This window comes from Chrysoperla carnea, chromosome 2 (assembly GCF_905475395.1).
Source record: "Chrysoperla carnea chromosome 2, inChrCarn1.1, whole genome shotgun sequence".
Lineage (NCBI taxonomy): Eukaryota > Metazoa > Arthropoda > Insecta > Neuroptera > Chrysopidae > Chrysoperla > Chrysoperla carnea.
Window position 1 is genome coordinate 6,677,401 of NC_058338.1, and position 20,588 is coordinate 6,697,988.

The following is a 20,588-nucleotide window of genomic DNA, read 5'->3' on the forward strand; positions in this document are numbered from 1 at the left end:
AAAAATTTATTTACAAAATTAAGTTCAATATTTAAAAACATAATACATTGGCCCCAACATTGGACGTATCGAAAATCTATATTTACACTCATACAGTTCCAAATGTTGGAGCAAAGCGAATAACTATCTGTTCGACAAACACAACGATTTTAATAAATTATCGTTGTGTCAACTTTTCCCCGATTTCTATGGGTTTCGGCTTTTTGGAACTAAATAGATGTTATGATTTAAGTGTAATTTAAACATTTAAGCCGAATTAGAATTTTCATTTCCAACCCCATTCTTGTTTTGTGTCCACAAAAACATGTATACGAAAAAAACAAAGTTAGAATTATGGAATAACCTTATTTGGATCGGTAAATATTGCAGTGGAAATATAAAAAATAGCTGGAAATGGTACTAAAAATAATAAATGCGTTGGATTTGGTAGAATTCTTTTATATGTTGTAATTGCAATAATGCCATATGCATGTAAACACCAATGCCCTAATAATATCACACAATTTCGAATATCGGTTATTGTATCCAAAAATAATGCTTTCCATGTTTGATTTTCACGTAACGCAAAATGTGCTGCATTTGATATTACTGAGAGTACGACAGTGATGAATGGATAACTGTAATCTGAAATAATCAAGACATTTTTGTAAAATATTTCCGCACTGTATCAGGTGATCGGATAGTAACAGAGTTTTAAGGAAATGAGCAAAAAGTGTGTCGAATTTCAGAACAATCATGATTATATTGACAGATTTCGAAGTAAAAAACCAGTCGGAATCGTGGATTTTATTTCATTAAATTCTCAAAAAACTTCATTTGATTTCTAAGGATTCATTCATTACTAATTTTGTGAATTTCGTGAAGTTTTTGGCAACCTAGTAATAGTTTGGAAAACCTACTCAAAATATAAATTAGATTAATTTCACTATCTCTCGACTTTTTGGTTTATCTCCCGGTTTCCCAGAACTTTGAGAAAGCATGAAATTATAAAAAAAATTAACTTACATAAAATTCCAGCTCCAACAGCATGAAACAATCCTAAAATTGGAATAAAATACATGGCAGCATAAATCGACATTTTACTCTGCTTCGGTAGACATCGGGCACAAATCCACGGTCGTAATACAAGCATTATTAATAATGCAAATCCATATAGCATAAAAACCACCGTATATCTATCCAAAAAAAATTGTTTCAATTTCTTTGTTTAAAGTATGGAGGGTAGACGTAAGGAGGATAATCTTAAAAATGGGTCAATGTCAAAAAGTGTCCAAAATAACAGTTATAAAATTGACCAAAATGGCTCTTGTGTAGCAAAAGGTGTTTGATGTGAACTTCTCTATCCTTCTTTAACAACTTATTTAGATCTTTATCTTTCTCTTATTACTTTGTGTTTGATGTGAACTTCCCTATCCTTCTCTAACAACTTGTTTAGATCTTTATCCTACTTTTATTACTTTCTTTTAAAATTTACACTTTTGATACAGCAGCACCACCAATTTTCTGCTTTTCGTGGACACTTTCTATATACCCCTTATCTTTACCCTCCATAGTTTAAAGGGAAGGGATTTCTGTGGTGGCTATAATACTTACAAGGGATATACAGCTTCTTGGGTGCAATGTAACGTTTCTTCATAGTATAAATTTGGATTGTGGAAGAGTGTATACCAATCTGCTCCATTTTTAATGGGACAACTGCGCACTCGAAATGATCCAATTGGATCGGTTAGCAATAATGTGCATATACATGCTAATCCTGTTTCAATTAGGGCAGATCCATGAAGAATTAATACATCTTTGTTAAAACTGGAGAAACAAATTTAAAAATAATGTTCGTTATTTTAGTTTTTATAATTTTATTAGCGATTATTAGATATTAACGGCCGCTTACGGGTCCGTTAAAAGACCAGCACCGTTGTATTTTGTTCATGGAATTTATTACATCCTTTTCAAATCTTCCTTGTTAATATAAAACAAGGAAACTTCGATCCAGAACTGGGCTATTATATTAATCGAAAAAATAAAACCGAAAAACAGTCTGACCCAGGAATCGACTCTTCGCCAGTTGGTTATTATGGAAGTCGGCGGAAATTATTTTTCTAGGAGTCAAAAAGTGTTTAGAATGGACAAAACTGGAATCACAAAATAATCCTCATTTTCGTTAATAACGAGTTTTCGACGAAAATCCGCATTTTTTTTTTCAAATGCTTATATCTCGATAATCGTAAGGTAAGGTAAAAAACGTAAAGGCTCCAAAATTGCTTGGTATCGTCCAAAATAAAAAATCCAAGTTTTTTTTTTTAATGTTAAAGAGAATGTGGTGTCCGGAAGTAGGTTGAGTACACGGTCCAGTACTTTTTGTTGAGTATACACAGACAAACATTTTCCACCCTTTACAAAACAAATCCACTGGGAAGGAGTCGATTCTTGGGTCAAATGCCTTATTTCCTAAACTATATTATCATTCCTCCCAAACAAGGACGAGGGTAAGGTTAGAATTTGTAATATTCCGGTAAGTTTTAACCTTTCAAAAAGTGCATTACAAGTAGATGATAAACCTAATAAATCTTACTTTAAATCCAAATAACGGGAACTTTATGGTCACAGACTCTCAGCCTATTGTTTACATGTGGCAAGGAATGTGATAATTTGGTGGAAACTCACCTTCGTCGCATCGAGACCATGTCAATAAAAAACCAATGTAAAACTAATAATAATAAAGTCATAAATCCTAAGTATAACCAGTCGTAAAGTGATAATGTTTCCATACATAATAAACAAATCGATTCATCGTTTGCACGATAACCTCTTGGACAAGCACCGCATCCAGACCATGTTCCATTGTCGTATGATACACGTCCACAATATTTTCCTGGACAAAATGATGGTGTCAATACAGAATTTTTAAAATTTTCTATGTATGCCATATTTTTTTTTTCGGAAAAAAGGTTAATATAAAGTCAAAAAGATGACACCATACTGTTTATTACCTCTATATACTAACTACTGTTGTTTACAGAGGAGATAATGTGTTTTAATTTTAACTTTAAAAATCGATGTTCCATAAAATCGTACGGTGTTGGTTAAATTATTTGAAGGATATTTATTAAAACGGTATGGCTATCCGCACAATACCGTCCACGGTATACCGTATACGGTCTATTTAGACGCGGTATGAAATTATTTTTACCCTTTTATACCGTAAGGCCCTTATACCGTGCACGGTATACTTTTTCACGGTATACTCTTTATGCCGTCGAACCCTTATACCGTGTGCGGTATAGTCTCGTCCACGGTATACACAATATAGATTGGAAGGCTTATTTGAAGCAAATGAAATATACCGTGTGCGGTATAGTCTCGTCCACGGTATACATTATGCAGATGGGAAAGCGTATTCTACAGAAATGTAACATACCGTGTGCGGTATACTCTCGTCCACGGTATACATTATACAGATGGGAAAGCGTATTATACAGAGATTTACGGTATACCGTATACGGTATACCGTCTATACGGTATACCGTCTACGGTATACCAGTATATACGGTATCCACGTAAAAAATGCTGTGGGTTATTTTGTTTTTTATCTTGACGTTCTAGGATCATTTTTAAGAAAAGTCACTAAAGGGCAAATTTAAGATAAATTTGCACTTTCGCCTTTTAAATTTCTTCGAATTGTATCGTCCAAAAATGCTCTTCTTATGACGTCACGTTTTCATAAAATCCTAAAATACATGCATCCTCTGAATATAGAAGTTTTGTGGCGTTCACACTATATTTTTAAATTATGCAATATTATTGGTCAATATTTCTGTAAAGAGGCCGTTCATTGGACAGCCATACTTGTACATCTAAATAAAAGATTTTCTTATAAAATTAATAATTTCATAAATTTAACAAATAAAAAATATTAAATAATTATTAAAAATTTGTGAATTATTTTTTTTATAAAGTTTTTATGTGACTTAAGTTGTTATAAACATATTTTTGTGAATATTTAGACATTGATTTGACTTAAAAAATAGTACTCCATCTATTTTCAGCACTAGGTACTTTTCAACGAGGCTTTACTTCTCAATGCTCAATGAGTGAGCCAAATTTTCAGTGAAAAACGTCATAAAAACGACCTAAAATAACCGTAAAACTAAAATAATATCGATGTGTAATTGTGTTAATTATTACAAGTGATGTATTTATGTGTCACGGCAATGGTTAAATTGACGTTAAAACAATGAATTTGTTACGTCTTGACCAGCTGATGGCGGGTGAAATAACTCAATGCTCCTTTGCTGGGTTTCATAATTGACGGAAGGATTACCAAAAAAAAAAAAAAAATTAAAACTGAAAACTGTGTGTGTGAAAAGTTTTTTTTTTATAGAAAAATTATGAAATAAACCATGAGTGATTTATTTATTTGAAAAGTGGGTTCAATCCACAAGAGACTAGTCAACCGGCTTGCTCTTAGGGCGTGCACATCTTAACCTATCCTTTTTTTAACGTTGGCCCCTGCGGCTGAGATGCGAGGCTTTGCCCCAGCTTTGTGTATAAATATCAACTAAAAAAAATCCACGTGTTTATATAAACACGTGAAAACCACAAAACTTTGTGAGAAAATTTAAAAATTTTTTGTGTGTGAAAATCCTTTTTGTCCCCCAGTTCTTTTTTTTGTTTTATTTATTTATATTATTCAACGACACAATGTCCACTACATTTGTTGATCGAATTGATCCGTTTGCAAAACGGTCGTTAAAAAAGAAAACGAAAAAGTCACAAGGAAGTTCACGATATCGTAATTCACAGGATGTTGAATTACAAGCGCTACCATTGCTTAAAGGTAAGGAATCATCATATTTTTTGTCGATTGCATAACTCATTTGATTGAATTTAAGTGTTTTTTGGTTGAATTATTTAATTTTGATTTGAATTGTGTTAGTTTTAATGAAAATAAGTGAAAAATTACTTCATTTTATGATTATTTTTGGTGTATGTTTACAGTTTGGACAGAAGTTATCTAGTATTACATATTAACTGTCTTGAAGTTTGTAATACACGGTCCGCACGGAATACACGATCGTCTTCTAAACTATTGCACGTATTTTAATCAAACTTTCACCCATTTATTGAAATTTTTTTTGTTTTTATTTTCATTTTCTAACATCGAAAATCCCCCTACTACTATAAGTGCATTTTTCTTCCATATTTGGTTTTTAAATATGCAAATTTTTTTTAATGAAACATTTTAAGATGATTTTATTACGAAAATAAATCCGTCATTTAAATACGTTTTTTTTTCGAGATAAATTTTGTATGTGTTTTTTCAAACATGATTTTCTCGTGAAATATACCATTTACATCGAAAATCCCTGTCAAATTGTTTTCGGACACAAATTGTAGGAATTTTTGTTATGTTTGTTTTTATAACGTTTTATAGTGGAAGATTATGATGAATTAGTTTATAAATGCATATTTTATTAAATATATTTTCGTGAAAATCATTTTCTACATCGGAAAATCCTCCGCTTTCTGTGATTATACAGAATTTTGGGGATAAAAAGCATGTATTTTCTAAACATTATCTTTTTTTTCCGAATATTATAGTTTTATTCTAGTACAGTATTTTGAAGTTTGTAATTTACAGATTAGGTACACTCAAATCAAATAAAATTGAACCAATTGAACATAGTTTTAATAGTAGTATTAGACAATACTAGATGTTTCAGGGAGATTGATGAATTTTCAAAAATTAAGATTATTTCAGGTTAAAAAATTGAAAAATTAGAGAAATTTACAATTCTTTTCTATTTATGTTCAATTTAGGAATTAGTAAATGTAATAAAGTAGAACTTCGTTTAGTTCAAATGTTTTAACGGAACTATTTTAAAAGTTTGATTTGTAGAATTTCTCACTTAAAAGTGGGCTAAGTTAGGCCAACCATTTTAAGGTTTCATCTCGCAATCTAACGGAATAAGCTGAATACTTGTACAAACCTTTATTTGGTACAAATGTTGTCTTAAAAGTCACATATGATCACGTGTCAGCGTTCTTAGATATTCAAGGTCAAAGGTAGCAAAATTTAATTTTTTTGAGAATATTTTGTTTTCTTTGCCTTCAATCGTATTTAAGTTTATTATAAAACTTGTAAAGAATAAAATTCTCTATAAATTTTGTTTGAAAACTTTTTGTATACGTTGAATCGTTTTCAAAAAAGTTAAAAAAACGGTTTCAGACGTTTGTAGAGAATTTTATTGTCTACAACTTTGATAAGACAAAGTAAACGGAATATTCTCAAAGAATTAATTTTTGCAACCTTTCACCTTGAATATCTAAAGACGCTGACACGTGACCATATGTGACTTGAGACAACATTTGTAGTATCAAAATATGGGTTTGATCAAATATTTCTTATTCGCTTATTTCGCTAGATTCCGAGATTGACCCTTTTATTGACTTTGAAATGGTACCATAAAAAAATTAGTCTTTTAGGGTAATAATCACCAAAATCTAAAAAAAATTTTCGGTTTTTTGACAAAATTGCGTTCGAGGCAACAAACTTGGATTATTCATTTGAACAACATCATAAACAAGTCTGCAAAAAATCACAACTATTGAATTTGACACAAAATACATCGTACTTTCAGACGACAAGGTTATTGAATAATCATCAGAATAACACATGAGCTATAAATTATAAAAAAATTTAATTTAATCTGACATTTTACTGCTCCATCTATGATCATCATTTTGAATCATAAATTAAAGATTTATGTAACAATTTAAAATAGTAAATGTTAAAACAATTCATGGCCATCTTTTCTATGATTGTTGAATGATGATTGATGAGGTTAGACTGTAATAATATTAGAATATAAAAATAATTATAAAATAGAAACAATAAGTAATGCTTTTACAAATAAAATATAAAATAAAATATTAAAAGATGTTTAATAATAATAATTATTATAATAATAATACTAGGTGAACTGTGTACAGTGCACGTACAGTTCGACTACGAACATTGTAGTAGTGTACACACATACAGTCATACATACATATTACACGGTGCAGTTATCAAATATGTGACAACTGTATACACTTACAGGGTGTAATACATAAAATTAAATTTAATAATACAAAAATAAATATAAATCAAAAAACCCGATTGAGTTAAATATAAACTGGAAAGAAAAAAACAAGTACAGCAGTTTACATAGCAACTTTAACAGTCGGGACCCAATATTGGACATATTTGAGCCGGTGTAGATTTTAATGAGTCCCGGCTGTTAAAGTCGCTATTTAACTGTTGTACTTGTTTTTTTTCTTTTTAGTTTATATTTAATTCAGTCGGGTTTTTTGATTTCTTTAAATAATTTTTTTTTATTTTACTCTTTTTAGTGAGGATTTTCAAATACCTATTCAACGATACCCCACTTACCATAATTTGTCGACTATCATTTTCTTTCTAAATCAAATGCGTCAACCGATTTTAATGATTATTATGTTCATCGATATGTCTATTTAATAGCTATTCAATGATACCCAACTTGACATAGTTGACATAATTGCGATCACCATACGCCATATTGAATTTTTATTATTGTCATATCTTCAGTAGCGCTCGCAAGGTTAAAACAAATCGATTGACGTAAAAATCATCGACATCTCGGCCTTTGCGTGTGGTCTCTATTGCACGTATATGTGCACAAACAAACATGCACATTTTCTACACATATAGGCGTCCAGTGGTCGCCATATTGAATTTTCATTACCGCCATATCTTCAGTAGTACTCGCAAGGTTAAGACAAATCGATTCAAGTCTGAATCATTAAAATCGGGCTTGCGTTTGGTGTCTCTTGTGTGCCACATAACAATACACATTTTCACAATATGGCGTTTGTGTGTCGCCATATTGAATTTTTATTACTGTAATGTCTTTAGTTGCACTCGCAAGGTTAAGACCATGAAGGTTATAAGAAGGAGAACAATCGCTATAGAAAATATTGTCCCCGAAATATGGATAAAATAAGTGAGGCGCTGCGACCGCTAAGTAGTGTCAATAAAAGCGGGCTGTTGTGCGCTAATTTGAAATGATATGTCAATTTGTACATTATGCAACTAACTTCATCTACTTGTACTCATAAACAGCTAACTTCGCAGATACTACTTCTTGATGACAGCGCTGCTGGTGACTGAAAAATGAACTATAAATTATACAAATTTTCAAGGACAGACGCGCTAATGCTTTAACACGTAGCGATCGTTCTCCTTCTTTATAACCTTCATGGTTAAGACAAATCAATTGACGTGTGAATCATCAAAATCGCCTCGTCGGCGATTTTGTAGCCGTCAGGGTTTTACTTTTTGAACTTTATAAGATAGGATTTGTGCATGTTGAACACTCTGTACATTCATTGTATGCAATGCAATGCAATGCAATGCAATGCAATATAAGTATAAAGTATAAACTGTTGATAATTACAATAATAAGAGTTTAGTTTGAAGTTCATGCATAAACTAACAAGGTTGTATACTTTAGGCTTGATACCACCAGCTAGTGGCACTTCTTTATTCTTTGATTAACCCAGCACCCACCATCCAGCTTCTAGTCTAGCAAACGCTAGATGTGTTATACGTTAGTAACTAGTAAACGAGTTGATCTTTACTAATTCCTACTATAAGTATATGAATACATACATGAAAATGAATTATTTATGGTTTAAATTTTGAAACTGATAATACTTAATTTTCCAAATAAATCCACTTTAAAATCTTGATATGCTCAGAAAAGTTTCTTTAGTACATATATAATTAATCAAATCAAATCAAAATCGTTAGAGAGGAAAATTATTAAGTTGGTTTTTCGCCAAACCAAGATATCGAATAAAAATTTTCGATATCTAGAGTAATTTTCAAAATATCGAAAATTGAACATTTTGTTTAATTATTTAGCTTTCGATATTTCGAAAACTAAGGCAGATATTGAAAAATTTTATTCTTATTTTTCGTCTGTATTCACCAATCTTGAATTTGTTATATCCTTCATCTCCATTGATCTCACTTATCCCCCTTCCATAAGACTCGAAATAATTATAGGGATTGTTTTACACACCTAAAAGTATATAATAATAATTATAATAATGGGGTTTAACCTTAGTTTCTCTGACATATACGCCTATAACAGAGGCCACCAACATCATTATTTGTTAATCTTTATTTATTTAATTACAAACATATTTACAATTACATTTTGATGTGGGTGGAATCGGTTACTTCGTTCTTATCCAAACGACGACAATGTGATCAATACTGCACTCCCATTAATTATAAATTGTTCACACTGCCGCTGCCTGGATTCGAACCCGCAACCTCAGTCTAAATGGACAAACAGACAAAGACAAACGCCTTAGACCGCTCGGCCATTTAGGCTCAACACTTAGAAGTATATGTATATAGATTTTTCACCTAAAAGCAAAACGACTGTCTTAAAAAGGTTCCTGTTTTTATCTAAAAAGATTTAAGAGGATTAAAATAGCGGGATTTGACAATTATTTCTCTATAAATAGAGTTTTCTTGCTTATCCAGGTCTTATTCGACCAGGTTTGACTGTCTAAATCGAATGAACTTCGAAAAAACGTTACTTATATAATTTTTCCTAGCTAAAGAAAAATTTTGGAATAGGAAAAAAATGTCTTAATTTCAATTAAAAGTGCAGTCGTTGCATAAGCCTTCTTTTACATAACACATCCTGTAAAATGATACACATATTATAAAACGCACATCTGTTTAAAATATTTTCAATTCACAAGAATATTTTCAAAATGATTTCCGTCTGCTAGTTTTCTAACACGAAATATTACTTTATATAAACATCTTCGGAGAACTTAGCGGCAACGCGATGTTGCGATTCTATCGAATAAAATAATAATGGTTTCTACTTCAATAATTTAAATATCTTACCTTTTGTGGAACTTAGAATGAATTTACAGGAAACGATCAATAAATTTAAAATGTATTTGATTGTTTAACAATGATTGCTTCAAGCAGATGTGAATGTAAAATTTAAGAGGATTTTCGAAAATTTTTTTCTGTCCCAAGTAAAAAATTAAACAACATCACCGCGTTTACCCGCGAGGGCGCAAATTTGGCGCAAATTGTATAGTATGTATTATATGGTAATATCAGTTATGTGTGTGTGACATGTATGTATGTGTAATGTGACAGTGTAATCAACACAGTGTATACGTGGTATTTCAATAATTAACTCAGTCAATTGTTTGTTTTCACTTGTTTTATTTTATATTTTAACTAGCAGCCAAACCCGGCATTCGTCATTTTTGAATTAACTACTTAACCGATTTTAAAAAGTTTCTGAGATATCGCAATGTTTGGATCGATTTTAGTCCGTATCTCAAAAACTATCCGACCAGTCAACAAATGGAACCGATTTTTGTACTTTTTGGGTCAAAATTACCTTATTAACTGAGTTTTATCGAAATTGGAGCGAAAAATAATTTTTCGATTTTTTGCAATTTTTTTAAGGGGTACCCCTTTGAAAAAATCGAGAAAATCGAAAAAAAAATTTTGTTTTGGAATTTGATGAAACTCGGTGGATGGGGTAATTTTGAACCAAAAAGTATAAAAATCAGGTTAATTTAAAGATTGGATGCGCAGTTTCTGAGATATCGCAATATGTGGATCGATTTTTGTCCATATCTCCAAAACTATTCGACCAGTCAACAAATGCACCCGATTTTTGTACTTTTTGGGTCAAAATTACCCTATATACTGAGTTTTATCGAAATTGGAGAGAACAAAAATTTTTCGATTTTTTGCAATTTTTTTAAGGGGTACCCCTTTGAAAAAATCGAGAAAATCGAAAAAAAACATTTTGTTTTGGAATTTGATGAAAGTCGGTGGATGGGGTATTTTTGATCCAAAAAGTATAAAAATCGGGTTAATTTAATGATTGGATGCTGAGTTTCTGAGATATCGCAAAATTTGGGTCAATTTTAGCTCTTATTTCAAAAACTATTCAGCCAGTCAACAAATGCACCCGATTTTTGTATTTTTTGGGTCAAAATTACCTTATATACTGAGTTTTATCGAAATTGGAGATAGCAAAAATTTTTCGATTTTTTGCAATTTTTTTAAGGGACCTTTGGAATATATATAAAGAAAGGTATATAGGATATACTTTCCCTTAACGGGATTAGGACCATTAATAACTTCTCAGGAGTTTTATCCTACCAATGTCCAATTTTTTGAAATGAACATTTTTATGATACTCAAAAAGAATTTTAATTAAAATTTATTATAATCCGACAAAAAAGTAATCAAATTTAGTATAATTACATGGGCAGTTTATCAAAATTATACGAAATTGTATATACTAAATAAAATTAATTGTTTTTGAACTTTAATGACGGCACAAAATATCTCTGTGTCACAAACAAAATTTTATTTTATTTCACAAATTAGTCAATTAATTTGAAATATTGATCAAAATTTAATACAGAATGGCCCCATTTTAAACTATTATGGATAATAGCTAGTTCTGTAATTAGCCAATCAAAAAATAACTCAAACAAAAGTTACAGCGATGATCTTCAAAATCGATTCAGTTTGGAAAAGGCATGACATATAAATAATTAGTACTATGGAAATGAATGGTCAAATAAACCTGGTTCAATTCATTTCAAAAAGTGAAATGGTAAAATAATTAGGTAAATCAAAACAGTAATTCAAAAGAACAAAGTCAACTCAAATATTTCAATTACAATTAAAATATTTCCAAAAATTAGTCCCAAAAAATGATAGGTCTCTAAGTATCCTTTTCATCTCATCTGATGTCCTTGACCATAATAATATTGATTTAAGAAAGAGTGTTGTAAGTTTAAGGTGTTTATCTGTGTGTCTGTGTGTTTCTCAGTAGCATCGTAGCCCCTAAACGGTCGAACTGACTCGATTGAGAACATTTTATAGCAAAGTTTCCAAAAATCAGTTTACAAGGAATAAATCGCATTTGTCGCCTTTTCCAAACTGATCCGATTTTGAAGATCATCGCCAATTTTTTGTTTTTTCGGGTACTGAACTCTAAACTCGCACTTGAAACATAGTTAAAAACACTCTCCATTAACTTGCCTTTCAAACTAAATTAAAATATATCAAAATCGGTTCCGTTTAGGCACTACGATTCCACAGACAGACAAACACACACACATAGCGGTTCAAACTTATAACACCTCATTTTTTTAGTTCGGAGATTAAAATGTTTATTTTCAAATAAAATAGACAATGCAAACTATTTGACATTGGTGTAACGTATTTAGACTTATAATTAGTATTTTTATGTTAATTAGATGTAATAGAATGTCAAATAAGTGGAAATTAATAAAATATGTAAAGAAAAAAAAAGAAATTTTGGCATCAAAACATAGTACATACATTACATTCTCTATATATATTGTATTTATATTTATAAACAGCAAATACCATTGATTTGGGACTGGCTGACACTACACAACATACGAGCACGCATTATAAAATTTATCGAATTCAGAGAGAGATTAATTATGAATTTCAAACTATTTTATTGAACAAAATAATTTCAAAACAGAAGGAAGGAATGAAAATGGCGTTATAAAATTCCTCAACAGATTTTCGAAAAGTTCATCAAAACTCCCACTCTCTGAATGCATACAACAGAAGATCTGTCGTATCGTATCTGTAGTCTTACAACACATACATATAATACCTCTCGCTTAGAAGCATTACTAAACGGATGTATTCTGTCATACTACAGATATGTATATGCCTAAATGGTACAAACACACATGGTATAGTACAACTAATAAAGATATAGTACAACTAATAAGCCGGGATGCATAGGAAAAGTTGAGAAAAAGCACCGATTTTAATGAAACATTTTGTAACGTGTTTATAAGATCCCAAAAAAACATACAACCAACTTAATCTAGTCAGAAATGGGCATAGGACCCTAGCGGAAGATGTAGTAAGTATTTTTGGTCGCTGAATACGAATCCGATGCAGCCTACACGAATTCTTTCACGTATTCAAAAATCGTGCCATTTTTAACCCGAAATTTCATTTTGTGCCAAAAACTGGAATTTCGAGTAAAAATGAGCATGATTTTTGGAATACAGAATTAGTATAATCTGACATCGAATTCGTATTTACCGCGACCAAAAATACCTACTATATAACAATTATAAGCCAAAATAAGCATTTCAAAAAAAATTTGAGCTTAATATACACCCCGCAGGAGATCTTTGCCTTCTTCTGGCTTGAAATTGGCTGAATGTTCCTATGGGTCCTATAAACACGTTACCAATAGTTTCATTCAAATCGGTGCTGTTCGTCCCCACTTTCGAAACTTTTTCCCGGCTTATTCATTATAGTAAGTTTTTATAAAAGAATTGTCGTAACAATATACTAAAAATTCAATTTAATACAACTTTTGATCTTAGTAATTGTGTTTTTTTGTTTTAAAAGAAGTTAAAAGTTAGAACAGTTAAATACAAGTTACACCACATTTGAATACAATATCAAATTCAATTTAAGAGTGGGTGTCAGTGACACACCTTAATTTGGAATCGACTGTAATTTGTAAGATAATTTAAAAACATGGATTAACATTTTACACAGACAGTTTGTAAAAAATTTAAGTGAAATTATGTATACTTTAAAAGTCTTTACGCTGTCTGTCCGCTGTTTAAGTTGAAATTTTTACAGCATGCTCAGGACGTAAAATGTCAGATCGTAGAACCCATTTCGTAAACCGTTAGAGATAAAACAAAAGTTTAGATGTACGAAATGTTCCTTATAAAAAAATAAACAACTTTTGTTTGAAACATTTTGTCGAAAACATCACTGTTAACTCGTGAAGGCGCGAATTAAAATAGGTTCGAACTTTACCAATCATGTGTGTGAGACATGTATGGTATGGCTGGTTATCTCTCCTTACTTACATGACGTAAAAAAACAAACGATTCAGTATCAACACTGTCTATACATGTTATTTCAACAATTAACTCAGTCAGTTGTTGTTATTGTTGTGATTGAGCCGAAAAATTCTCAATCCAAACTATTTTTCGAGTTTTCGATGCGGTAGAGAACATACTTAAAACGTTTTTATCGCTGTGCACACCTCTAAGCACTTTACCATATGATTGGTGTATATTTATAGCAATAATTCTTCCACCTTCATCATTTAAGAAACTTCATGTATTTGTATCACACACAAATAAATTTCAAAAATTGTGAAATATTTATAACAAAAAAATAAATCAAAAATTTTTATTTGAGGAAATTATAAATATTAAGTTCAAATTCGTCCAACACTAAATAAACATTTATTAAAAATTTATTTCATGTAAATTGGAATTGGTAAATTTTCTATCTAGAAAAAGGAAAAATAGTGAAGTAAGTAAATTCTACACCATCTCAACAGTTTCCCATTCAATTTTCACGAATCGAATTGATTTAATCTGGTTACCTCTTATTAATATAATTATGATTATTACATAAGCAATTCGTTGTGTGCATAGTCATGGTAGGAACAATAAAATTGATGCCAGCGCTTTCAGTGAAAAATAAAGGACGCTGTTATGACTAATTTGCAGTTCTTCACATGTTAATGTTATAGAAAATGTCAAATTAAAATTATTATTAATTAAACTTAATGCATTAAAAATTGTGAAAATAAGAAATCAAATTGCACAAATATTATTTTTCAAATGTAAATTATCATAATTATTTAAATTTGTGAGACAATAATATTACATTTTCAATGTAAGTCATAATTGCAATCCATACAATTAAATATGCATTCATACAATTCTATAATTAAAGTAGTGTATCGTTGTCATTGAAACGAAACTCGCGCACTTCAAAAAAAATAAATAAAACAGTTAACATTTTTCGAAAACCGTATTGATTACGGTAGAAATTGATAAATTTACTTTCAACCTTCAAAAACCTAACCTAATTCGTTTGAACCGGATAAAATATAAGAATCCTTGACAAAAGGTTTTTTAAAATTAAGTTAAATAACTTTTGTATGTTATAGAAAATATATGCAAATATTTATATTTTGAATAAAGAATATAAAAAGTTGTAGTCCTGTAGTGTTTAGTGTACGTAGGTTATGTTATCCTTGTATTCTCATAAATAATTCCAAGTTATATGAAATAGACTGTACAACAGAACAAGTAGAGTACAATCTCATCTATTTTTATTATAAAACTCTTATCAGTATCAGTTTAATGAATATATTACAATATTTAGAAAAAAATTTATTATATCAGCAGAATATGATCGTAACAAAATAAAAAACACAATGTAAACACTAATCTGTTTACATTGGTCTACAAAATTTATAAACAATACAGTACATATGTACGTAAGTATGTATAGACGTATATTTAGCACGAAAAATTTGGTCGAAACTCTGATTTGGATGGCACTTGCTATCCAGAAGCAAAAAATTTGGTTGGATATAAAAAAAACTATGAGAGATAGCAAAACATAACCCAACAAATCGAAAAAGTCGAAAAAACTCAGAAATCAGAAATCAGAAGTTACTAAAGACCAGAACCATTTAGTTAATAGTGATTAAGATCATCATCTAGGGTAATTTGAACTCAGAAAGCATAAAAATTCAATTTCTTAACGAGGTTTTGCGATTTCGTTACCACCTTGACTATTCAAGAATCACTCTGTATGTACATGCGTTGAATTATAGCCACTGTTGAAAGAACTATATAATCAAATTTTTGTATTTTGTGTAACTTATCAAAAGTTATAAATTTTAAATTGAATTTTTCCTTTATAAATGGTAAATAGCCAAATATATACTCTACGTATAAACAGTAGCGTATCCATGAGGCCAAGATACCATAAACTAACTTACTGCCATCAAAATTATTTATAATATAGTATATATTGTAGTTTATATGCAATTCTGATATTTTTACTCCCCTCTCCCCTCCGTAATATGTAAAACTTTTGATAATTCCGCCCCTGTGTTTATGGTAAGAAGTACAATTGAATGTAATGCATACAAAACATTATGATAGCACTTAAGTCTGAGGTTGTTGGACTAGTATTATCGATTCGAATACAATTTGCCAAAAACAACAATGTATTTTCATAAATCAATATTATAAAATACTACAGTAGACCCTCTTTAAAGTAGAATGTTCGTAAACCCACTTATAAAATATAATTTTGAGTGAATGTTAAGAATAATAGCCTCCTTGAGAATTACAAAATTCAAAATTTTGTTGGTCCGTTAATTATAAAAGATATCCTAAATTTTTTCGATTTTTCAGTCAAAATATACACTGAGAGAATTTTATTCTTACGATAACAATTCCTATATTGTAGCTGCTATTATCTCTAAATGGACTAATTAGATGATTCTATGAACACCTAATCAAATTTTTTTTCCTAGCATCACTATTTTTAAGCGTTACAAACTTGGGACTAAACTTAATATACTATGTATATTTCACATATATACTCACTGTCAAAAAAAATGCCACAGTTAAAACATTCTAAGCGTACTCATCATATGTTATGTTATAATAGTAACACTTAGAATGTTTTAAAACGAGTATTTTTTTTGACATTGAGTATACATGGTATAAATATTACACCTGTTAGTCTAAACAAAAACAATAAAAACATCTGCAACATACATCTTTTGGCATATTTCTATTAACGCCACGCCACGCTAGTTTACAATGCTATTTTGATAGTAAACAAACTAAATCTACTAACATTACTAAACATAGATGTATGCAGACACAAGAACACTAAACACTATCAGTACAACAATATCAAATCCAATGATATGTGAATGTGTTTGCAAGCAAGTTGCTAAACCCACAGCACCTGACACCATTATATCAATTTATGAGAAAATGGAAATACGAAAATATCAAGAGGAAGGAACAAGCTAAACAAAAATTTATCGCTCGTAAAAAGTACGAATTTACTTGCCATACAATGATTTGCTTTTTGCAATTTTTGGTGGAAAATTTTAATAAAAATAAGTAAATAAAACGAAAATATTATCACTGTATATTTTAATAAATTTATTTGCAATCTTCAACGATTTCTTTTAAAGTGTTTGTTTCCAACAAGTTTTGGTTTATTGCACGGTACATACATATAAACCAAATACATGCTTTGTAGTCAAATAACATGATATTTTTAGCTTTACAATACCACGCAACTACAAAAATATATAATATATTGTGTGCAAGTGATGCTTATAAATTTGATAATATAGATATCTCTCTTCAATCATCAATACTCTAACTGTAGTCGTCTCTGTTCATCAAATGGTAGATTTTTATCTCTAGCGGTTTAAAAGATAGGTCCTACGGACCCAAGACCCTCACTTTTTACGTCCTAAGCACGCTATAAAAATTTCAGCTTGATACCTCTTTTCGTTTTTGAGTAATCGTGATGACAGACGGACAGACATATGGACAGACGACAGACAGACAGACAACTGGAAATGAACTAAATAGGTGATTTTATGAACACCTATACGAAAATTTTTTGCTTAGCATCAATATTTTTTGCTTAGCAACAAACTTGGGACTAAACTTAGTATACCTTGCATATTACATATATGCATGGTATAAAAAAAACATACTTTACATGGATGAATAGATATAAGTTTGACCTTGAAATATAAATAATATTTTGATTGATATATTTTTATATACAAAGTAAAATGTGTAAAGGATTATAAATTTATTTATAAAAATATGATTTAAACAATAAATCAAATATGTTTTTTAAGAATTAACCCACTTCCGATTGTTTTAAGATAAATACAGAATATCAGTAAGTCACTCAGTCAGTCAGTAGTGTACATATTTATGTCTATCTATATGACTTATGTAACAACAGTCATAAAATCATTTTTATGTATTGATAGACGTTGAAGAAAAAATGATTTCATATCAAGTTCTTTTACTTTTATTACATCCAGATGGTCATTGTATCAAATCCCTATATATTATAAATGTGAAAGTAAGAATGTTTGTGTTTTGTTTGTTACGCTTTCACTCAAAAACTAGCGAATTAAACTAGCGTTTTAATAAAACTGTACAGCAACATAGCTCATACAACAGAATAACACATGAGCTATAAATAAAAAAAGATACAGATACTAAAAAATAAAAAAAATTTAATCTGACATTTACTATTTTAAATTTTTACAGAAATCTTTAATTTATGGTTCAAAATGATGATCATAACTCTACTCCATCTGTGATCATCATTTTGAACCATAAATTAAAGATTTCTGTAAAAATTTTGAAATAGTAAATGTCACAATTCATGGCTACCCTTTTCTGATATACTCAATGAATTATGACTTACTTTACGATTTATAAAATCGAAAACTGTGCATATCTTTTAGCTGCGTAAAACAATTCCTTCAAGTGTTATGGAACGTTAAGGCCAGTGAAACGGGCGGGTATCAAGCTAGTTTTACTTTTATATTTTATTTCTATTCACAAACTATAAGGGACTTCAATCCACTTAAGTACGAAAAATAATGGGATTTTTATATTAAGAAGCTTTAGGAAGCTTTAATTTTAAGAAATTATAGATTATTTTCAGAAAGAGTCAGAATTTGTCAATGTTATTTATTTTCATGTAATTTCTTGCATCAGTGTACATCGTTTTATTTAAAATATGACTAATTTTCAATCGTTTATATGTAAATGGTATAGTAGTCAAAATAAAATTACTGAAAAACATGTGAAAACAAACCATTGACTGAGTTAGTTGTTGAAATACTCTGTATAGAATGTGTTGAATGTCAGTGTTGTACATTATTTTTAATAAATTAGAAAAGTTTAAAAAACAAACACAATTATGGCGTCCATTCGACCACCATTTGCTTTGATTTCCGATAAGTTTCTTGAAATTTTCTTTTCTTTTCGAGAATTTTTTACATTACCACTAATTGAAGCTACCTTCGAATTTTCAACTCTCTATCTTTTATAGTTGTGGAGAAAATGGACACCAAATTTATATTATGTCCTCCTGCTCTAATTCTTGACGTCGGATCATAAAACATTTAGATTGTTTTGTAGTCATAATAGTAAATATTTTATTGTCAATATCTTTTTCTATTATAGATAAAAATACTAAAAAAATTCACTTATTTATAAATCGTTTTATTGAAAATTTTATTTTCAAATCAATTATTCTATGATTTTTAGACACTCTAGAATGATTTCTTATTTTTGATACCCTTATCATTTAGTTAAAAGAAAAATCATAAAATAATTCCCGTTAAAGTTTTATTCCTTAAAAAGCTAAGCGTGAAATCCATCATAATTTGATGGAAATGCATTATTTATTTTTAAATTCTGTATTAGACTGGGAGCTAGTGAACTCTCCAGGTAACGGTATTCCTTGTAAGGCTAGAAATTTGTTTTGTGATGAACTATAGCATGGTAAGTATAGTAACCATGACCTGGTAGGTCCCAGTCCTGCACATTAGAGGACCCTAAATTGTTTAAATAAGGGATAATTCTGATATCGAGTTGGCCTTATTACCCATAAAAATGTAAATCTAGACTTGATACAAAATTTGAAAGTTAAATTAAAATTGATGAACAAGTGGAATTTATAAAATTTAAAAACTTCCGATAAATTTTTCTGATTCTTGTGGTGTTTCTGTGATGAATGTGTAGCTGATACTTGTGGTGTTTGAGATACCTGGTGCTTCACTTCCTTGGCTAACTTTTAGGCGAGAGTTTTAGGTGAATATAATCCGCGAGAGTGTGGATGTGGGGGGGATAACTTTTTATGCAATTTTAAGATGATAGATTAGTTCCACATGGATGTGTTTGAAATCACAGTGTCACTTAATGTGTTAATATGTCAAAACTAAATAGATGCAACGTTATGGTAACGTGACATGAAGGTTATGTGATGATTTACATTTGTATGAATATAAAATATATTTAAAATAACATATTTATAGTAATTTTGAAATTAAATAATTTTATGTTAAAATTGTCTTATTGTTGACCTTGAATTTGTGTCTTCCTTCACAATCACAATCACAATCACTCACAATATAAATATCGAATCATGTAAAAACGTGTAAGCTCATATATATTTTTATAGTATATTTCAACTAGTTTGAACTCTTTTTTTAAAAATAATTGCATGTTATAACCGATCAATACTCGTAGAGTATTCTTGCTGTATATAATCATTACTGTTGGTCGATAAGTAAGCACTCATATTCGCACCATCGTCCCGCATCAACGATTAAAGATGTATGAGCATGGTAGTGGGGGCACAAATTTAAAAATAGATATTTACAATTTTGATGATAAATTTATATTATTACTTGACGATATAAGACGAAAAGTAAGAATAAAATTTTTCGATATCTGGCTTAATTTTCAAAATATCGAAAATTGAAAATTTTGTTTAATTATTTAGCTTTCGATATTTCGAAAACCAAGACACATATCGAAAAATTTTATTCTTATTTTTCGTCTACATTCATGAAGTT

The 20,588-nt window shown here is 29.9% G+C and overlaps 2 protein-coding genes across 3 annotated transcripts in view; one reads left to right on the forward strand and one right to left on the reverse strand.

Annotated features, from left to right (window-relative positions):
• Nucleotides 1–14: 14 nt before the first annotated feature.
• LOC123292344 (JNK1/MAPK8-associated membrane protein) lies at nt 15–2,948 on the reverse strand. Its single transcript, XM_044872969.1, has 4 exons — nt 2,665–2,948; nt 1,594–1,806; nt 1,006–1,175; nt 15–624 (listed from the first exon to the last, which is right to left on the reverse strand). The coding sequence occupies exons 1-4, from the start codon at nt 2,925–2,927 to the stop codon at nt 332–334; spliced, it is 939 nt and encodes a 312-aa protein (XP_044728904.1). The 5' UTR covers nt 2,928–2,948; the 3' UTR covers nt 15–331.
• Nucleotides 2,949–4,069: 1,121 nt separating this feature from the next.
• Nucleotides 4,070–20,588, forward strand: part of LOC123292337 (serine/threonine-protein phosphatase 2A 56 kDa regulatory subunit alpha isoform) — a 66,639-nt gene continuing 50,120 nt past the window's right edge. Inside the window, exons 1-2 of one of the 2 annotated variants that reach the window (XM_044872961.1) lie at nt 4,070–4,837; nt 7,255–7,257. In XM_044872961.1, coding sequence (XP_044728896.1) covers nt 4,702–4,837; nt 7,255–7,257 — 139 coding nt within the window. In that variant the 5' untranslated portion in view covers nt 4,070–4,701. The remainder of the gene's footprint in view (nt 4,838–7,254; nt 7,258–20,588) is intronic. The other variant, XM_044872960.1, reaches the window with a different exon arrangement.